We start from the raw sequence: 17,500 nt of genomic DNA on the forward strand, positions 1-17,500 counted from the left end.
GGCTTGGCTAAATCTATTGTGCCTATGGTGGCAAAATGACCCGGGGGGGTGGGGAGGGGGCAAAATGATGGTTAAATTCCTCTGCCAATTCCGTTGATTTTGTTGTTGATCACTAAAACTAGTTCAGAGATATAAGGACTGCTTAGCTTGCTTTATCGTTTCATTGACGATATTGCGTTGTCTTTTAAATTGCGCTCAGACAACTGTGTCATTAGATTTCATTGTTGTAATTTTCAGGATATCCCTCTCATGCATTTGTTTCTCTAACTCAAACGTACAAGAGAGCCAAAATTAAAGATCTGGAGTACAAAAAAGATTGGAAAGTATACGGTGATCTGAACAATTTTTTAAAGAAAGTTTACAATTCTGCTCAGGGAGAACACATCAACAAAATATCTGAAGATCTAATATCTTTGGGAAACCCAAATGCATTCTGGAGTTTTGTTTCCACCGTACGCAAAGGATCGAACGAACTTACACTCCCTGCAACACTGAAAGCGGATGACGTTACCCTGACTGACGACTTGGAAATGGCTTAAAGTATGAATTTATATTTCCCAAGTGTGTTTCCGTTAGAAGATTATGGAAATTTCCCTGCATACGCTGATGTTGTCGATTCTAAATTGTCAAATATCTTTTGTAACGCAAATGAGGTTTCCCGCCTTTTGAGAAACCTAAATCCTTACAAGTCCCGGGGGCCGGACCACCTCACGCATCGGGAATTAAAAGAATGGGCGATTGAAATCGATCAGTCCTTTTGTTCAGTTTCAAATAGATCATTTCTAGCTGGAGAAGTACCGTACGCCTGGAAAATAGGTAATTTGTTCCTGTCCACAAAAAGGGGTAGAAAAGATTGCAGAGAAAACTACCATCAAATTTCACTCAGCTCCATCGCATATAAAGTTAGCGAGAAAATTGCCAAAGATCGTGTAGTAAACTTCTGGAAGGCCCAAGAACTCAAACCAGTGATTTTCTTGAAGGAAAATCAACTCTAACTCAATTGCTGTGTTTTTTTGATGACTGGGCTTTATCAAGAAATAAATCAAGACCTACTGAATCATCAGATGTTATATTCTTAGATTTCTGAAAAGCGTTTGACTAGCTCCGTACCTCACGAACGGCTTTTGCTCAAATTAAAATGCCACGGGATGGAAGGTCCACTACTCCGTTGGTTCAGAAGCTTTTTGACTGACCGCAAACAACGCGTTGTTGTTCGAGGAACTTACTCATCTTGATCTTCTGTAACACAGGGCACGATCTTGGGCCCAATTTTGTTTCTATCTATGTTCTGCGTCAACGACCTGGGTATCATAGTCTCTTCGGATTTATCGTGGAGTGAAAATGTTAACGTGACCGTTAATAAAGCCAACAAATTGTTGGGCTTGATTCACACAACAGTAGGCTTGTCAAATCGGGATGCATTTTCTACGTTGTACAAATGTCTTGTGCGCTCAGTCCTTGAATACGCTGCCCCGGTCTGGAATCCGTACTTATCTGAGGATATACTGGCGTTAGCAAAAGTTCAGCGAAGAGCTTCTTGGCTTGCTCTTAGGCAAAGACGTGGGGAGCCTGTGATGGAATACGAAGATCGTCTAAGGAAGCCGAAGTGGCCTACACTTGAAACGCCTTGGTTATATCTTTCTTTAGTTCATGTTACAAAATCGTTTTTAGTATAAACAAGTTTAACTTTGACGATCTCTTTGAGTTTACCAAGTGCAATTCAACTCATGCAAACCACGCGTATAAGCCATACGCTAAGCCAGCTAATTGCAATCCATATATAAATACTACTGTGAAATTTTACTGTGACCCGGAAATTACTGAACAGACTTTTACCGAGGTTGTGACCCGCTAACTGAGTATGCAGTTGTTTGTTTTTAGGCGAATACATAAAGGTAAGTTGCCTGGCGTCTCGTAATCATGAAAAATATTCACATTTATTCAAATGTTTTGTATTGTCCTTTACCGCTTGTGACAGACAATGAAAGCATTATGTTATAGCTTGAAAGTATTTATACCCTGCGATTTGAGTGGGTCCGCCGTGTAATCACGTGCAAGGTAATATGACAAAGGTGACATGCTTGTGAAAGTTTATTGTGTATGTGGGTTTCGCTTGCAGAGCGTGCACGGTCGATTTCAAGAGAGCACTTGAGAGGTAAGATTCCTTCGGAATATTATTGAATGTGAACCCAAACTATAAGGACTATAAACCATAGGCCCCGTCTCACAAATACCTTCTATGTTCATAAGTTCTCTGTCGGACGTTAAACAATCCACACACTATTCGATAAGAGTAGGGGATGTCAGTAGTCCCCGGTGTTGTGGCTATCCTATTCTCTCCAGCAGAAGTGGCCGGCTTGGCAGTGATGTCTCTAAAACGCCTTATGGTGTGTGAGGTCACCTAAGCAGAAATAGCCATAAGCCAAAAAGGGACTTTGCCGAATGCTGGAACATGTAATTATAGATGAAATACAAGGGAAGGAGCAATTGCAGTATTCCCCGCGTCTCTAGCTACACGGTGCAGCCGGCAACAAGTTGTCTACGCGGCAACTCGAGTTGTCAGTTATTCTTGATAATTCACTCAAGTTCTTTGGAAAATGGCTACGCGTCTACGCGGCTATTCTGTGGTAATTTATTCATAATTTACTGAAGTTCTCTGGAAAGTGGCTACGCGTCTACGCGGATACTCCGTTTTAATTTATTTATAATTCACTCAAGTCCTTGGGAAAGTGGCTACCCGTCTACTCGTCCACTCCGTGTTACTTATTTATAATTCAGGGAAGTTACTTGGGCCCAAATAACTGTTGATAAGCACTACAATAACTGAAAGCTAAACCAGTCTGAAATATCAGTTCTAAACCTAATAACTGTAGATGCGAGAGTAATAGATGCGAAAGTAAAGGCCGAGTTCGATATACAGTCGAACCTGTATATAACGGCCCTGTATTAAGCGGCCAGTTTTCAAAGTCCCGACTTTTCGCTCATACAAAAGTTGTATTTATTAGCTGTATTAGGCGGCCAACTCTATTATGGAGCTACGAGGCTTTAAGGTCAGATTTCACGGCTCAGTTCTGTTTTCTTTGTCCGGCAGGTCTCAAGTGGATTTCCAAACAGAATAATATTCAAATTTAACAAAACGCCTTGTACGTAGCCGTATGTGAATATTGAGATATCGAACGTGGCCTATTGCAGAATTGCATTTCTGCGTAGCCATTTACAGTAGCTACGCAGAATAGCTAGTGTTGCGGGGTATTCTGAAATTTAGCCCAAGAGGTGTGGAAAGTATTTGTGGAGACGAATTCCACATGCTTTACATCGCATCTTTATTCCGTACGTTATCACGAATAATTAAAAGAAGCGCATATTGTCAACGATAATATATCATTTGGTGTAAACAATAACACACGTAAGATCCTCACTGTCACTGAACAGTCACGGCAGGGTTTTTCCCAACCAAGAAGTTATATTGTTTAATTTTGTTGCGTACGTGCAGACTTCATAGCGTTAAAAAAGAATTTTAGAAAAAAACAAGACAATATACCTAGTATCTTTACTATTAATTTTACCACCCTGTATTGATGGAAAAACCTTGTCTTTTCTATAGGAAAACTAAACAAGTTTGTATTTACATATGATGATTGAAAAATAAGAGCAATAGCACAAATCAACGTTTACTTAATTTTCTCCGTTAATTAATCATCGTCTAGAATGCCTATTGTTCCTGGGACATTTTAGCTCCAGTTGATATCGTGCGTCATCATGCGTGAACGCTTAGATAGAATATAGAGCATTGATCATTGGTTGCCAGGCCGAACGCACAACGACGTTCATTAGCTTGATGTAGGTGACAACCTAAAGAATGAAGGGAGAGCGCTATTGTCTTATTTTGGTGTCGTAAAATCGCACATATGAGCATATTTAGCAAGGACCATTTTACATCACCGTTAAGATTTCCCATTTTGCTTTATAGAATAGATACTTTTTAGATTTGTTTGTTTGGACAAAAGTTATATAGAACACACAGAATGATGAACTGATGGTCAAACGAACCCTGCGCTTGCGAAATGATTGTGTTGTAAGTAAACACATTCTTCTGATTGTAGGTGTTTATCATCGCGCAGAATGCCTATTGTTCTCGGTACATTTAAGCTTCAGTTGATATCGTGCGTCATCGTGCGTGAACGCTTAGAAAGAGCATCGATTAACATGATGTAGGTGACAAACTAAACAATGAATGGAGAGCGCTATTGTCTTATCTTTTGTGTTGTAAAATCGCACATATGAGCATATTTTGCAAGGAACATTTTACGGCACGGTTAACATTTTCCATTTTGCTTTATAGAATAGATAATTTTTAGATTTGATTGTTTGGACAAAAGTTATATAGAATACACAGAATGATGACCTGATGGTCAAATGAACCCTACCCTCGCAAAATGATTGTATTGTAAATAAACACATCCTTCTGATTGTGAGTGTTTAGTTTTCGAAGGCGCAGACGTTACATGACGAGCTTCAATTGATAGAAGGAAAAAAAATCCATTCGGAAACATTGCGTTGAAAACTTTTGAAGTTATGGCGACGCTTTCTCTGAACATCTTTTGTCTAATAGACGATATCTATTGGTGCCCTAGCATCCCTTTGGCCTGCCAATCAACTCTAGATATACTTCAGTTTTTTTTTCTTTTAGCCACAATATTCGATTCGTTATGAAGATGGGGAAACGTAGACGTCCACCTGAGAAGTATTATAAGAGCCTAGAAACTGCCGCGATAGAAAACCTGACGTTTTCGGCATCATATCAAGCTGACCGGATAGTTGCCAAGCAAATGTGCAACCGAAGGCCTCTGTTCATGGTACAGTGGCAAGGTTACTATTACCGCAGCAAGAATACATGAGAGCCAAAAGCTCACCTATAGAGGTGTTGAAAATCCCAACCCAGGTCCAGTACGAGTGGAAGAAGCTAGAGAGCGGACCGGACTTGTGTTTGAAAGAGGAATGAAAGTTCCACTTCAGCATGAGGAATCACTTGTGATTCGCCACGACGTGGTCCGTTTCCTGTTCCCAAACCTACCAGTACAGATCCAGTAGACACCAATGGACATCAGCGACCAAGAACTACACGATGCTGGCCTATCCCCGTACGTGGAACGGACTATCAACGCAAATCGAAGGCGAAGTCGGATCGTGCAACTGAATTTCCGATTATTACTGTCTAAGTCACCTTCGTTTCCCGCGATGGCAAGAGATTATCCCGTCCTGTCGAACGCCTTCGCGTTGTCAGAAAGAAATACCTCGCTGGGGCGCAATGAAGGCTCTGAAAAGAGCTCATGGTCCGAAGCGATTCGATCAGTCATTCTCAACAAAACCTTTTCCAATCTACAAAATTATTCAATGAAAACAAATCCTCGAATCAACAATTCATTATTTCATCTGCTTAGCTTGAGTTTTCTTGAATAAGTTAATAAGTTGAATAAGTTAAGTTTTCTTGAATAAACAGTTAGCATTATAACATGTATGATCTTTCTTGAGGTGAATATACTTTAGAGTAAAATAATTCGCGCGTTACGCTCTTTAATCGCAATTGCACCCCTTTGTTCGTTTAAACTTGCAACAAATTGATTGTTGAGATCTTTCAACAAAAATTCATTTGAAATCTCTAATTTTGACGGCTGCAAGTTTGAAACAAATATGGAGACTCTTTAGATTATTTTCCATTAAAATGCGGAAAACTCGACTCGCAAACTAGTCGCAAATACGAACAAAATCTCACTACAGTAAAGTCATCAAAACTAATCTTTCCATCAAATAGTGCATCCCACGTAAACGCCAACAGGCGTCTAGTTTCTAAAGTGTTTTCTTGCTTTAAGGTATGCAACTTATATGATTCATGTTATTTCGCTGGGTCGCATTTTTACGTGGAATGCCTAAGGCAGACCACGTTCAAAATTCGCTTGTGTGTCGTTTTCATAATGGTCAGATATGGTAATTAGGCACGTGTCTGTCACGAAGCTCTTGGCTTGATACTGTCATTGTACAGTAGGACATATACAAATGCATGTCTCTTTTTATTTTCTTTCGAACGGTAATGAGAAAAGCCGACACGGACTTCCCAACACAGACACACACACACAACACTTCCCTTCTTCGAATTACTTCATTCTCAGACTGAATTCAAGAGATCTTCGTCTACTCTAAGAGATGAGTAGCAACCTAAGCTTCCTTTGAAATCGATTTTTGTCGATCAAGCGCGATAGAACAGCGATCAACGCAAGAATATTACACCTCTTGCATTTATTTCCGGTTCTTGCCGTAAATAAATGTAACTAAAATTGTTTTTTTTTGAATGTGAGTACATACAGATACGATTGATTCGTGTAAATGCTTGAAGTCGGTTAACGAGGTAAGAAAACTAAAACTTCACAGGAATGAAAAACTGAAATAAGGAAAACTGTTTTGTTACTGAAGTTATATGACAGCCGAGTTTAATTTATCTGGCCTTTGTGATTGAAATTTTCACTACGGGAGTACTGTTATGGAATTTATGCGCGCGTGGCCTGAAGGTAAAGGTCGAGTTTTTGAAGAAGTGATTGGCTAGTCGCTAGTGCCCATGAAAACGCTTGAAATTGCAAAGGTCGATTCTCATCACATTTAACCTTCCTTTAATAGCGCTTTCACCACGTCCCTCTGAGATTCTCAGTTGGCTTCAGGGATCCGTGACATTTGCAGCCAACCTGCACATTTTACACAAACAGCAGCATCCTACGTAAGCGCCACGAGGCGTCTTGTTACACGTTTATTGCCGTGATCTTATCATAAAGACTTCGGTAATCGTATTTTAATAAAAAACTCGAAGATATTTTAATTGTTTTGTAATCTACACCGATTTTCCTCGAGACTGAAATCAAAAACCATCGGCCTTTTCATGAAGACCATTCTATATCGGCTATGCAGATGCATGAATGTGATTGATATTCTCTCATCTGATGAGATATTGCGCTCATGAATTATTAATGTTAATTTTGAAGATACAATATGAGCAAATGAGCTGAGAGAAAAAAACATCTCCTGAAGACTGGATTTGAATCCAGAGCTTCGGATTTTTAGCAATAGTTTCCATTTACAAGCCTCCTGATTAGCAAGATATCCAAAATTGTAAAAGTTAATTAGATATTTCTTGCCATGATATAGAGCCACTGCTCAACAACGTTAATTAATGCTTAAGCCCCCAACGCGTGATACACTTCTTAAAAGAAAGTTGGTCAAGTTGAATTATAATATGTTTTTACTTTTACTTCTATTTTGTTTTTGCTCTCTAATCCTACAACTTATGTTACTTTTATTAGCTTATCGATATTGATCCAAAAGGTCTAGATAGCAGCAACAATATAGATAGTCATATAAAAATAACAACTTTCTTTAATTTTCCAGATGTGTTTCGACGGTACATCCGTCATCTTCAGTGTTACATATTTTGAAATCGCCGTTGAATTTAAAGCGCGCGCGATCTTACAAACTTCGTTACATTGCGTTGTCAATATTGCGTATTAAATCAAAACAGTACAAAACAAACATTTTTAAATGAGTGACGCTTAGTTCCTTACAGGGAGAGAGTCAGGTTAATGTGTTTCACCTGCTGGTTGAGATCGGGCTTCTCCCATTTTATATACATGGATTCCTTAAGCTTCACTTGGTACTTAGTGGCTGCAGAGTCCAGGATCTCAAAGCAATCCGGTGTGCAGGATGCCTTACAAAACTCTGAACTCTGGATGGTGTAGCCATGGGGTCCCCCCTTGCCCCTGTTCTCGCCAATCTCTTTATGGGTCACCATGAGAATATATGGTTGGATCAATACGGGGATTCAGAGGTCTTATTCTATCGTCGCTACGTGGACGATACATTTTGCCTTTTCCGCTCTGAACGGGATGCAACCCTTTTCTTCAATTACATCAACAATCAACACCCCAATATACGCTTTACAATGGAACGGGAAGCTGACCATGTTCTACCTTTCCTAGATGTTCTAATCAATAACACTGACCCGCACCAAAGTGTAACCACCGTTTACCGGAAAAAAACTTTCACAGGTTTGCTCACCAGTTTTTGCCCCTTTACCTACAAATTGGGGTTAATCAAAACCTTGATTGATAGAACTTTTAAGATAAACAACACTTGGATGGGGTTCCACATTGACCTTCAAAAATTGTCTGTCATTCTGCGGAGGAATCTCTTCCCTGAGAACCTTATCAACAAATATATTTCTAAATATATTCAGACAGCAGTCAAGGGAGGGAAAACACAGTCTCATTCAGGAATCGAGCCCCAGGAAACACCTAAGTTTTTCTTTAAAATCCCTTACGTTGGGCACTTCTCAGTCACGGCACAGAGGAGTATACGCAAACTTGTTAATCGGTTATGTAAACCTATTGATATAAGGTTAGTCTTCACTACTTTCAAAGTCAGGAATCTTTTTAATGTAAAAGATGCTGTCCCTGTAGGGCTTCGCACGCGTGTGGTCTATAAATTTTCGTATGCAAGTTGTAATGCTTGTTATGTTGGTGAAACCAGCCGACACTTCTCCACACGAGTGCGCGAGCACTTACTTTCAGACAGATCTTCGAACGTTTTTAAACATCTGCAGAGTTCAGAGTTTTGTAAGGCATCCTGCACACCGGATTGCTTTGAGATCCTGGACTCTGCAGCCGCTAAGTACCAAGTGAAGCTTAAGGAATCCATGTATATAAAATGGGAGAAGCCCGATCTCAACCAGCAGGTGAAACACATTAACCTGACTCTCTCCCTGTAAGGAACTAAGCGTCACTCATTTAAAAATGTTTGTTTTGTACTGTTTTGATTTAATACGCAATATTGACAACGCAATGTAACGAAGTTTGTAAGATCGCGCGCGCTTTAAATTCAACGGCGATTTCAAAATATGTAACACTGAAGATGACGGATGTACCGTCGAAATATGTCTGGAAAATTAAAGAAAGTTGTTATTTTTATACGATTATCGATATTGTAAATAGCTAATTTTCATGTACACTGTGTTTCTAATTGGTCAGCGTAATATAGGGAAGATATCTATTTACAAACATTGTTTTTGTTATTCAAATGTGCCAACCCCTGGAACAAAAGACCCTTTGTTTCGACAGCCAATTAGTCGGGTGGCTAAGTGCAGAAAATTGACCGGATCTATACAGAGCGGACAAAAGCACCAAATTTGGCACACAGCTGCCTTAGAGTATACTGAACATTTTTAGGACCGTTGCCCAACTGACTCTTTTTTTCCTTTGCTGGTGCAGCAAATAAATTAAATATAAACAAAATTGACATTACCTGGTTACCAAGCATATTAGGGAAAATGTGGTTTCAAGGAAAAGTATTATTGAAAGCTCGTCAAAACTACTTACACGCAAGAAAAATAAGTCAAGCAGCGTTGATGCCACATTTGATATTTATTGTCGGGTAAACAAATGAAGGTCCATGATGCTTTGCAAGACTGATTGGGAGCCATTTTTTTCTAATCGCTGTGTTTCTTAGGCATACAAAACCGATAAAAATTCTGTTTTTTTGACATGATGCTAACAATCTCTAGATTCTTACTCACTCTCTGACTGGTTTAAACTCCAATTTGAGCAAATGAAAACATTAGAGTGCTTGTCGTGCTATAATTGTTTCTGGCCTACATAGACCTACAAGTGTAGTTAACAGCAATCAGGTCTCCCCCAGATATTTTTGCCAACAGTTCGAAGTCTTGCAAATCTGTGACAATTCGGCGAAGATTTCTGTCCCCTTCAATTGTGGAGAAGCCATGAAGTACACCAAGCTTGTTTCCCTCGCCACAAAATAAACACCTATTTTCATCACTTTCTACCACTTTACGACGTTTATTGGATATAAGATGTGGGTTTTCAAGGGCATCGGATGGTGGGCTTTTTTTCTTTTGAGCTTTTTTTCGGCTTGGACGAGCTAAATTTTAAGTAGCAGGACTGATGCCATGATTTGGCGTTGTTCTTAATAAGGTCATCAGTTGTTTTGGTATCAGTATTAATCTTCAGTTCCACTGGCAGAGAATTCAGGTCCTTAAAGTGGGTTAAGTTGGTAAGAAAGTTACTGTAAAACATTGCTGTCGAATGAGTGGGATTTCATGGGATATGTTAAAGCTCCACGAGTAGTGCATTGGCAAATAATACAAAGATCCCAATTTAGTGACATCTCTTTGTCTTCACATTGTCACTGATTCTACGTACTTCAAAGCTTGTACTGAGATAATATTGCAATTTTGATGTATAGTACTTATTTTACAGTATTATCATAGAACTAAAAAACGTTATCTGGCAAAAGGCACAACCTTTCAGTCTTCATAGGGTGAAATGATCAGAGAATCAGAAATGTTAAATAAAAGGTTTGTGGTGTGAAGAAACAAGAAAACAAAAGAACAAAATTAAGAATCTTTGTTTAAAAAATACTATATTGTCCTGGGAGTGGACAAGAGTTATAACTCTTTTGCATCTCTACCGTAAATCGAAGGTGTCACGAGACCTCTGAATCACCCTTTAAGAACGCTTCAACAACTCTTCCCGATTTCGAAGTTAGGATCTTTCTGAAGGTAAGGGAAAACTTTGTATTTTGTTCACAAGGGGATTAGTCTTTATTTGGAGTTCGTTTGTGTTGTCTCTTGTTTCTTCCGCTACCTACAGAATCTGCCCGAAGTCTCCCCCACTAGTCTCACAACCAGACCTCTTTAAAGCATGTATCGGTGAAACTGGGGGCATTCGGTACGAGGAAAAAAGGGACCCACAAAGTTTAAAAACAGCGGCCAAAGGGTCCAGTATTGCGAATTATTGGTTTCATGACCATGCCATTGATTTTTCAAAAACGTGTTGATCATTGACAAAGGCAATTTTCGCAGAGATCAGAAGGTTTTTGGCCGGAATCTTGATACACCACGATCACAGTAGCCTGTGAACAGTCGCCCGCTCTCCGAAAAAAAAACAATCGGAGAGGAGCGTCTGTGATTTACCGTTAGTAATCGTCTTCCGGAATAATTTTGCATAAATTATTAAGTGATCTACGCTGACCAAAATTTGCGTGGCTCATATTTCGTTGGAGCTAAATTCTCAAAATGGTGGTCAATGAGGTAGATTTCAAACGTGCATCAAAGAGCGTCTCCGATAGTTTTAAGATACCTTGGCTTTATAGCATAGAAGCACTCTTTAAAGGAAAGGATGTATTTCCAAGTCTTCCAACCAAGGTACGGCTCTGATCTTCAGAACAGCACAGATCGTTGCCTATGAGCTGTTATTTGCCTCGGTGTGTTCACATCTCAAATCTTCCACGGCATCACGCTTTGTAGATTGTGCTTGAGAATGGCTAGGCTGGTCCGAGCAAGGCGTTGGGATTACATTGACTGGTAAGGAATAGCGGGAGACGTTTTCGAGTGGACAATCTTTTGAATAGTGCTATATTCACCTCGTGAAGAGCGCTTTCGTTTCTTTTGCGCTGACAACAATTCCTACAAATGTACGTCGAATCGATTTCCACTTTACACTCCATAGATAACAATTCCGCTCGTACTTTAAAAGAAAAACCTCTTTGACAATCAAAAAGATTTTCATTCGTATTTTGTACCGTGCTCAAAGTACACACGAACTCATCGTAAAATCTCTCACGGTAGTTCTCACGGTGTTGATGTGGAGAAATAAAAATAAAAGCCAATCAAAACTCGTTGTTTCAATGATGTAATGATCGATGGGTAATAACCAATCAAATCATTTTCCACGCATTCCAGGAAAAATCACGTGATACGGAACACGATTATTAACGGTAAATCACAGACGCTCAAATTTTTTCTTTCGGAGAGCGGGCGGCTGTACACAGGCTAGATCACAGCTAATGTGGACAATGAATCTCTTGTTTATTCCCGACAGTACAGTATTCCTTTTAACAAGGTTCTCAATTTTACTCTTTTGTTTTCTTGTTTTTTCAAAACATATGCTATTTTCTTTAAAATTCTGATTTTTCATCATTTTGCGGGTTGAAGACTGCAGTTCAGGGGAACAAGAACTTGTGCGTTTTAGTTCTCTTAGCCAACCAGAGCATTTTTTAATTTTATCATGATTCATCCTGGCTTCGGCCACTCGATATTTTCAAGTATTTTTCTCGCTAGTTATGAGCCACTGGACTCTACAGTCGAGGATCTGCAAACCACAAAAGTGGCAAATCGTCCCCTTGGGTTTTCTTGTTGTCTTCTCATTCATCGTTTATTTCAGGCACAGCGAAAATTGGGCTGACGAAGGTACTAGTTGTAACTGTTTTGTTTGAGTTATGAATATTCTATGTGGAAATTTTCCACCTAACGAGGAAATTACACGTTAAATTTCACGGAAAAACCAATATCGCACGAATTGCGAAGTGATGAGTGCGATATCGGTTTTCCAAGAGAAATTTAACGTTCACGCGTCTGGTGGTGAGATCTTCTTTGAATTGCATAGCTTTTTCAAAGATGAAAGATTTAATTTACCTCTTTTGGCTAATCTGGCAGTATTCAATGTGCGCTAAAGACGTCATTTCAAAGAAGTGTCTCGACTGTCAGGAGCCAGGAACCTTTTCTTCCTCGCTTCCGCCAAGCTTTTGCATTGTAAACAGAAAAAAATGCTTTGAAAACATAGTTGTTTCCAATTTTTGCCCCCGTTGCTATGTAGGCCACGCGTTGCCACGGTGCAATATCGGTCAGCCTCGTTTAAAAGTCGCAATCCCACTCTTGGGCTTTTGATATAGAGGCTGGTAGCATCGATTGATTAATTTCCAGAATAACTTGAGTTGCTACAAAAATTAAAATAACAAGAAATGTGCGCGATTCAGAAATAAAAAATTGAAGCTTGGGAATGCATATTAGAAAGCTAGTCGGGACTTGAAATCAAAGGTTACGACTGGATACGACCGTCCACACGTATACATATTCGTATCGGATAAAAAAATTTCCACTCTGGAAAGCGTTTTCAAAAATTTCCGGATACGGCCGGAAAATACGCTGGATACGTGTGGACGCAAGCCGTATTCGTAAAAAAAAAAATTGGCGTTTTCACAAATTTCCGGATACGTGTGGACGGGGCCTGAGTTTTGACTAAATTAATCGAAACTTTTGATTGGCTATCTTCTCGAAAAAGAGTGTGGTTTGTGTATGGCCAGGGCCAAAACAGCGAACAAAAACACAAACGAAAAAAATTTGCCGAGTTTCATAACCATCTCCTTATATTTATTACATGTAACTATGATAAAACCGATTCATAAATTTCAAAAATTACCATGATTTATATAGTTGATGCAAGAATTCAAAGTTGAATTTAAACAATAACAAATATGGGCAATTGAATGAATCGATAAAGTAAAGTTGGGGAATGCACAGGAAGCCAGTCGCGACTTGAAACTAAAATAAAAGATCGAAATCAAAGACAAATCCTGAACTTCAGATTTGGGCTGGAGCCTTTGCCTGTGCCAAAGGTAGGTTCCTAACGAATAAACTCTTGTTCTAAGCCATCATAGCTTGATTAAGAAAATAACACAAACAGCGGTGATAAACATTGTATTCAAACGCATTTTTTGTAAAAGTTGACGTTTCGTATGCTAGTCAACATACATTTTCAAAAGTGACCGTTACAATTTTTCTAAACATTAGGGATCTGAAACCTCCTAGACTGAGAAAAATGATCTGCAGCAGTACGTGTCTAGACATAATGAGGAGTAATAGCTAAAGCAGCAATAACTTCTCGCTACTAATATTGATATTAAGGGAAGGCTTTAGCTCTTGAATGAACAAACCCCTGGTTCCAGGCCCCTAATGTTTACGATATATATAGTTTTCAAAAATTGTAACGGTCACTTTTTAAAATATATGTTGACTAGCATACGAAACGTCAAGTTTTATAAAAAATGCGTTTGAATACAATGTTTATCACCGCTGTTTGTGTTATTTTCCTAATGAATCCTGGGTATTTTCAGTCCCTTTTGGAGAAGACGGATTTAACTGCAATTACTGGTCGTTAGCGCCTTTAAAGGTCTGGAACTACCCAGGATTCATTGGGAACTTACCATTGGCAAAGAAGAGATACACGCCAACTTTACTCTGACATTAAATATTCTCTCTTCCTATTTTAGAAATACGTAAGCCTTTGCCGTGGGAATTGGGTGGAATGAAATTTCACGCAAAAGATGCTGGCATTGACGGCAAAAGCGCAGTAGGCGGACCTAATATAAAAGCTAACACCCTTGATGAAGATAAAATGCAACAAGGGAAAGGTTCGTGGATAGAAGGTGTGGTTTCGAAAATGCTTCCTAGGCTTTACTCCGACAGGCAACGTTATAATGAAACGTGCAGTCATAAATGGCAAAAAGAATACAAGAGTCTTCACAAAGATATTTTAGAGGGACGCAGACCGCGAAAGTTTATTGTGTTTACTTGCAAAGAGCAAGAATATGGATGTTCTGGTTATGGTAACCGCTTAGCAGCACTTACGTCGCTTCTCTATCTTTCCATTTTAACCCAACGAGCATTTTTGATTGAATGGAATAGTAATGCAGGGGTACCACTCGAACATCACCTTTCTACTAATAACATTGCGTGGAATTATCCTGTCAAGGAGCTACAAGAACTTAAGACGAGGAAGCATCTTTGGGGCAAATACCGCCCAAAAAGAAATGGCACGTTTAACGTAATCGATTCCAAAGCAAAGTTGGCAGCTTGGCTAAAGAAAACTGATTTACAGGCGTTCTTTGACCGCCCCGTTGAAAAGATAATGGGAATGTGGTATTTTGTCGATGTTTTATTGAAAAACGAATTATTGAAAAATCATGCCATCGAATTGGGAATCAGTTCCAGTGGAACTTTTTACAATTTTGTAGGCTGTGCTTTTGAATTTCTCTTTCAAAAGACACGCACATTAGAAGAACGGCTTGAATCAACGCGGAATTCACTTAGTCTTGAAAGATCGGCTTTTAAGATTGGGATACAAGTTAGAATGGGCGACATATCCTTTGGAAAGAGCTTGCCGTATAATGGCGTCAATTATAAAGATTTCTTTAATTGCGCTCAGGCGTTAAGTGAAGCAATTTCGACACGAAATCAAACACGTTTCATGGAAAAAAGGATACGATGGTTTCTTGCAACGGACGATATTAAAGTTAAAAAGTTTGCAATCGAGAATTACTCCCCAAATACAGTCACCCAAATGATAACTCCGCGACACATAACACGTTTGAGAATGCTGACACGTTCGGAATCCGTGGAAAGTATGTTGGATATAATTGTGGACCATTTATTGTTGTCTGAGTGCACTTTTCTCATTTTGTCCAGAGGAAGTACTTTTGGAAAGACAGCGGCTGCACTCACGTTTCACTCAGCGGAAACATTGACGTTCGGGACAATATGTGCCAAGATGGCCCGAAATGAGCATAGAAATGAGAACCATAAATGACCTCGAACTCGGGCTATTCCCCTACATACATACTTCTTCTTCTGTTATTGACCACGTAGTTACAAGCAACAAAGCTAAACGTTGAAAAACTGTTATTGATTGTTGCTATAATCATTTTCTTTCTGGATCCCCTACTTCCAAACGCTTTTTTGAGAAAAAGAAAACCAGGATTTGGTTGGTCTTGTGACCATGCATGCTTTAAGAGGGCGGTATCAAAGTATCGCATTTGATTTTGTGTAGTTCCACCAAATACTCGCCCTTGCGCCATCAACATGCTCAACGTTGTGACCGTGCCTACCTGGACACTAGGTAACTGCTAGTCTTGAGGAGTCTACCTCAACCCGAAATCAAATTTTGAGCGTGGACTTTACCTGCCTGAAATTCTGTGTTAATCCTCTCGGGTTTTCTTTCGATTTTAAGGGTATAACTGAAAAGCTGTTTTGAATGTTTAATTCATTCCTACGTGATTATTTATGTGAAAAGGTGAGAGTCATTTTGAACTGTTCGGATCAATACAAGCTAAGGAACTAAAGGAACGTGTTCTGCCGACTTGGTCATCCTTTTAAATGAACCTTTCCAAACTTGACCAACGAAGTAGCTAAAAATGGTGTTCAGTGCGCATGTGCAACAGCTGACCGTTTCCCTTTAACGTCAACCTACAAATTACTTTTAAACATCAAAACTCAAAGCTTGGTGGCATAAAAATGTCCGCCGAGCATACGGTCATAATTGAAGTTCCAAACAACAAAGATAAACGTTGAAAAACTGTTAGCTGAAATGTTTTCAAACACTCCGATCTGGCGCAACCCATTTCAATCTTCTTCAATTTTGCCCATCCCTGCATATTTCATGTTTTATTCAAACATCAATTTACTGTTTCAAGTGGTTAAGTGTTTTTTTACATTTTGCTTGATCCCAGAAGCTGAATGTGAAAAATTCTCGTGACACAGCCCTCACGGTTGAGTTGTTCCCAAAGATAAAGAACATTAAGCCGGAAAAGAGAATTTATTTATAATTTCAGTTTTATTTTACAACGCCATCATCTCCACATCCACCTCCACCTCCACATCCACAAGAAAACATTTTGCTCCAACTTTCAATACGTGACGTCCCCAGGGCGCTTTTCGAAAAGCGCCCTGGGGACGAGGTTGGACAAGTGAATATGAAAAGAAAATGGTGGACAAAAAGTAACTTTTCAGGGTTTGATTTGCCACACTTTTTGTGGCATCATGACGATTTATTTTTATTTGTCACGTAAAAGCAAGTGCGCAATCCTTTCAAGAAAAACATTCATCACAAAAGATTCAGAAAAAGGAACAGATAGCTACTGCGTTTGTTTTAACTCATCAAGACAACAAAGCGTCTTTAGCAATCCTACAGAAGTGATAAGAAAAGCAACTACCTTGCTATTGAAAAGTCATTGCTACTTCGACGTGTATTGGAAGGAGGATACTGGCTGTCTGGTAAAAACAACCACCAGCTTTGACGAACCGCAATGGAAAATGGAGCGAAAGAGTAAAAAAAGGTTGCCGAGCTCACTCGACTTGATGATGAAATTCATGAGCAAACCCAGCCTTAACCCCAAGGAAACCTTTAGGGCTGGTTTTTCTTTGCGACACGACTAACATACTCAAATGGAAGAGCTTGACGTTTTCATTGGTGTCTTTTTTGTCCTTGTGCTACTGAATCATACATGTTCCATACAACTGAGCTGCATAATAACATTCACAGTACTTTGGATACACGTCACAATGTGTCACAAGGTGTCTCCTTAACCTTAATTAAGGACTTCATTATTACCTTTTAGTTATGATTCTAGTTGAGGCCATGGTTCATGGGTCACTTTGTGACGCCCACTCCAAGTAATGTGAATCGGAGAGTGAATTAGACACAAGCGTTGATCTATCGCTTTGCGGTCACAAATGGATTTATTTTTAGATACACTTTGGGCGCCAAACAAACAAAGGGCCGCCAATTTTAACCAATCATAAGAAGCCATGTCACACGTAACTGCCTCTGTCATG

At 39.4% G+C, this 17,500-nt stretch overlaps 1 protein-coding gene and 1 pseudogene across 3 annotated transcripts in view; one reads left to right on the top strand and one right to left on the bottom strand.

The window, feature by feature from the left end:
• LOC137991972 (uncharacterized) overlaps nucleotides 1-17,211 on the top strand; it is a 66,637-nt gene extending 49,426 nt beyond the window's left edge. For 2 of the 3 annotated variants that reach the window (XM_068836991.1, XM_068837000.1), the window contains exons 4-6: nucleotides 2,120-2,155; nucleotides 12,173-12,301; nucleotides 14,161-17,211. In XM_068836991.1, the coding sequence (XP_068693092.1) occupies nucleotides 2,120-2,155; nucleotides 12,173-12,301; nucleotides 14,161-15,476 (1,481 nt within the window). In that variant the 3' untranslated portion in view covers nucleotides 15,477-17,211. The remainder of the gene's footprint in view (nucleotides 1-2,119; nucleotides 2,156-12,172; nucleotides 12,302-14,160) is intronic. The other variant, XM_068837047.1, reaches the window with a different exon arrangement.
• A 134-nt stretch (nucleotides 17,212-17,345) lies between these two features.
• Nucleotides 17,346-17,500, bottom strand: part of LOC138010764 (uncharacterized) — a 1,593-nt pseudogene continuing 1,438 nt past the window's right edge.

This window comes from Montipora foliosa, chromosome 1 (assembly GCF_036669935.1).
Source record: "Montipora foliosa isolate CH-2021 chromosome 1, ASM3666993v2, whole genome shotgun sequence".
Taxonomy (NCBI): Eukaryota; Metazoa; Cnidaria; class Anthozoa; order Scleractinia; family Acroporidae; genus Montipora; species Montipora foliosa.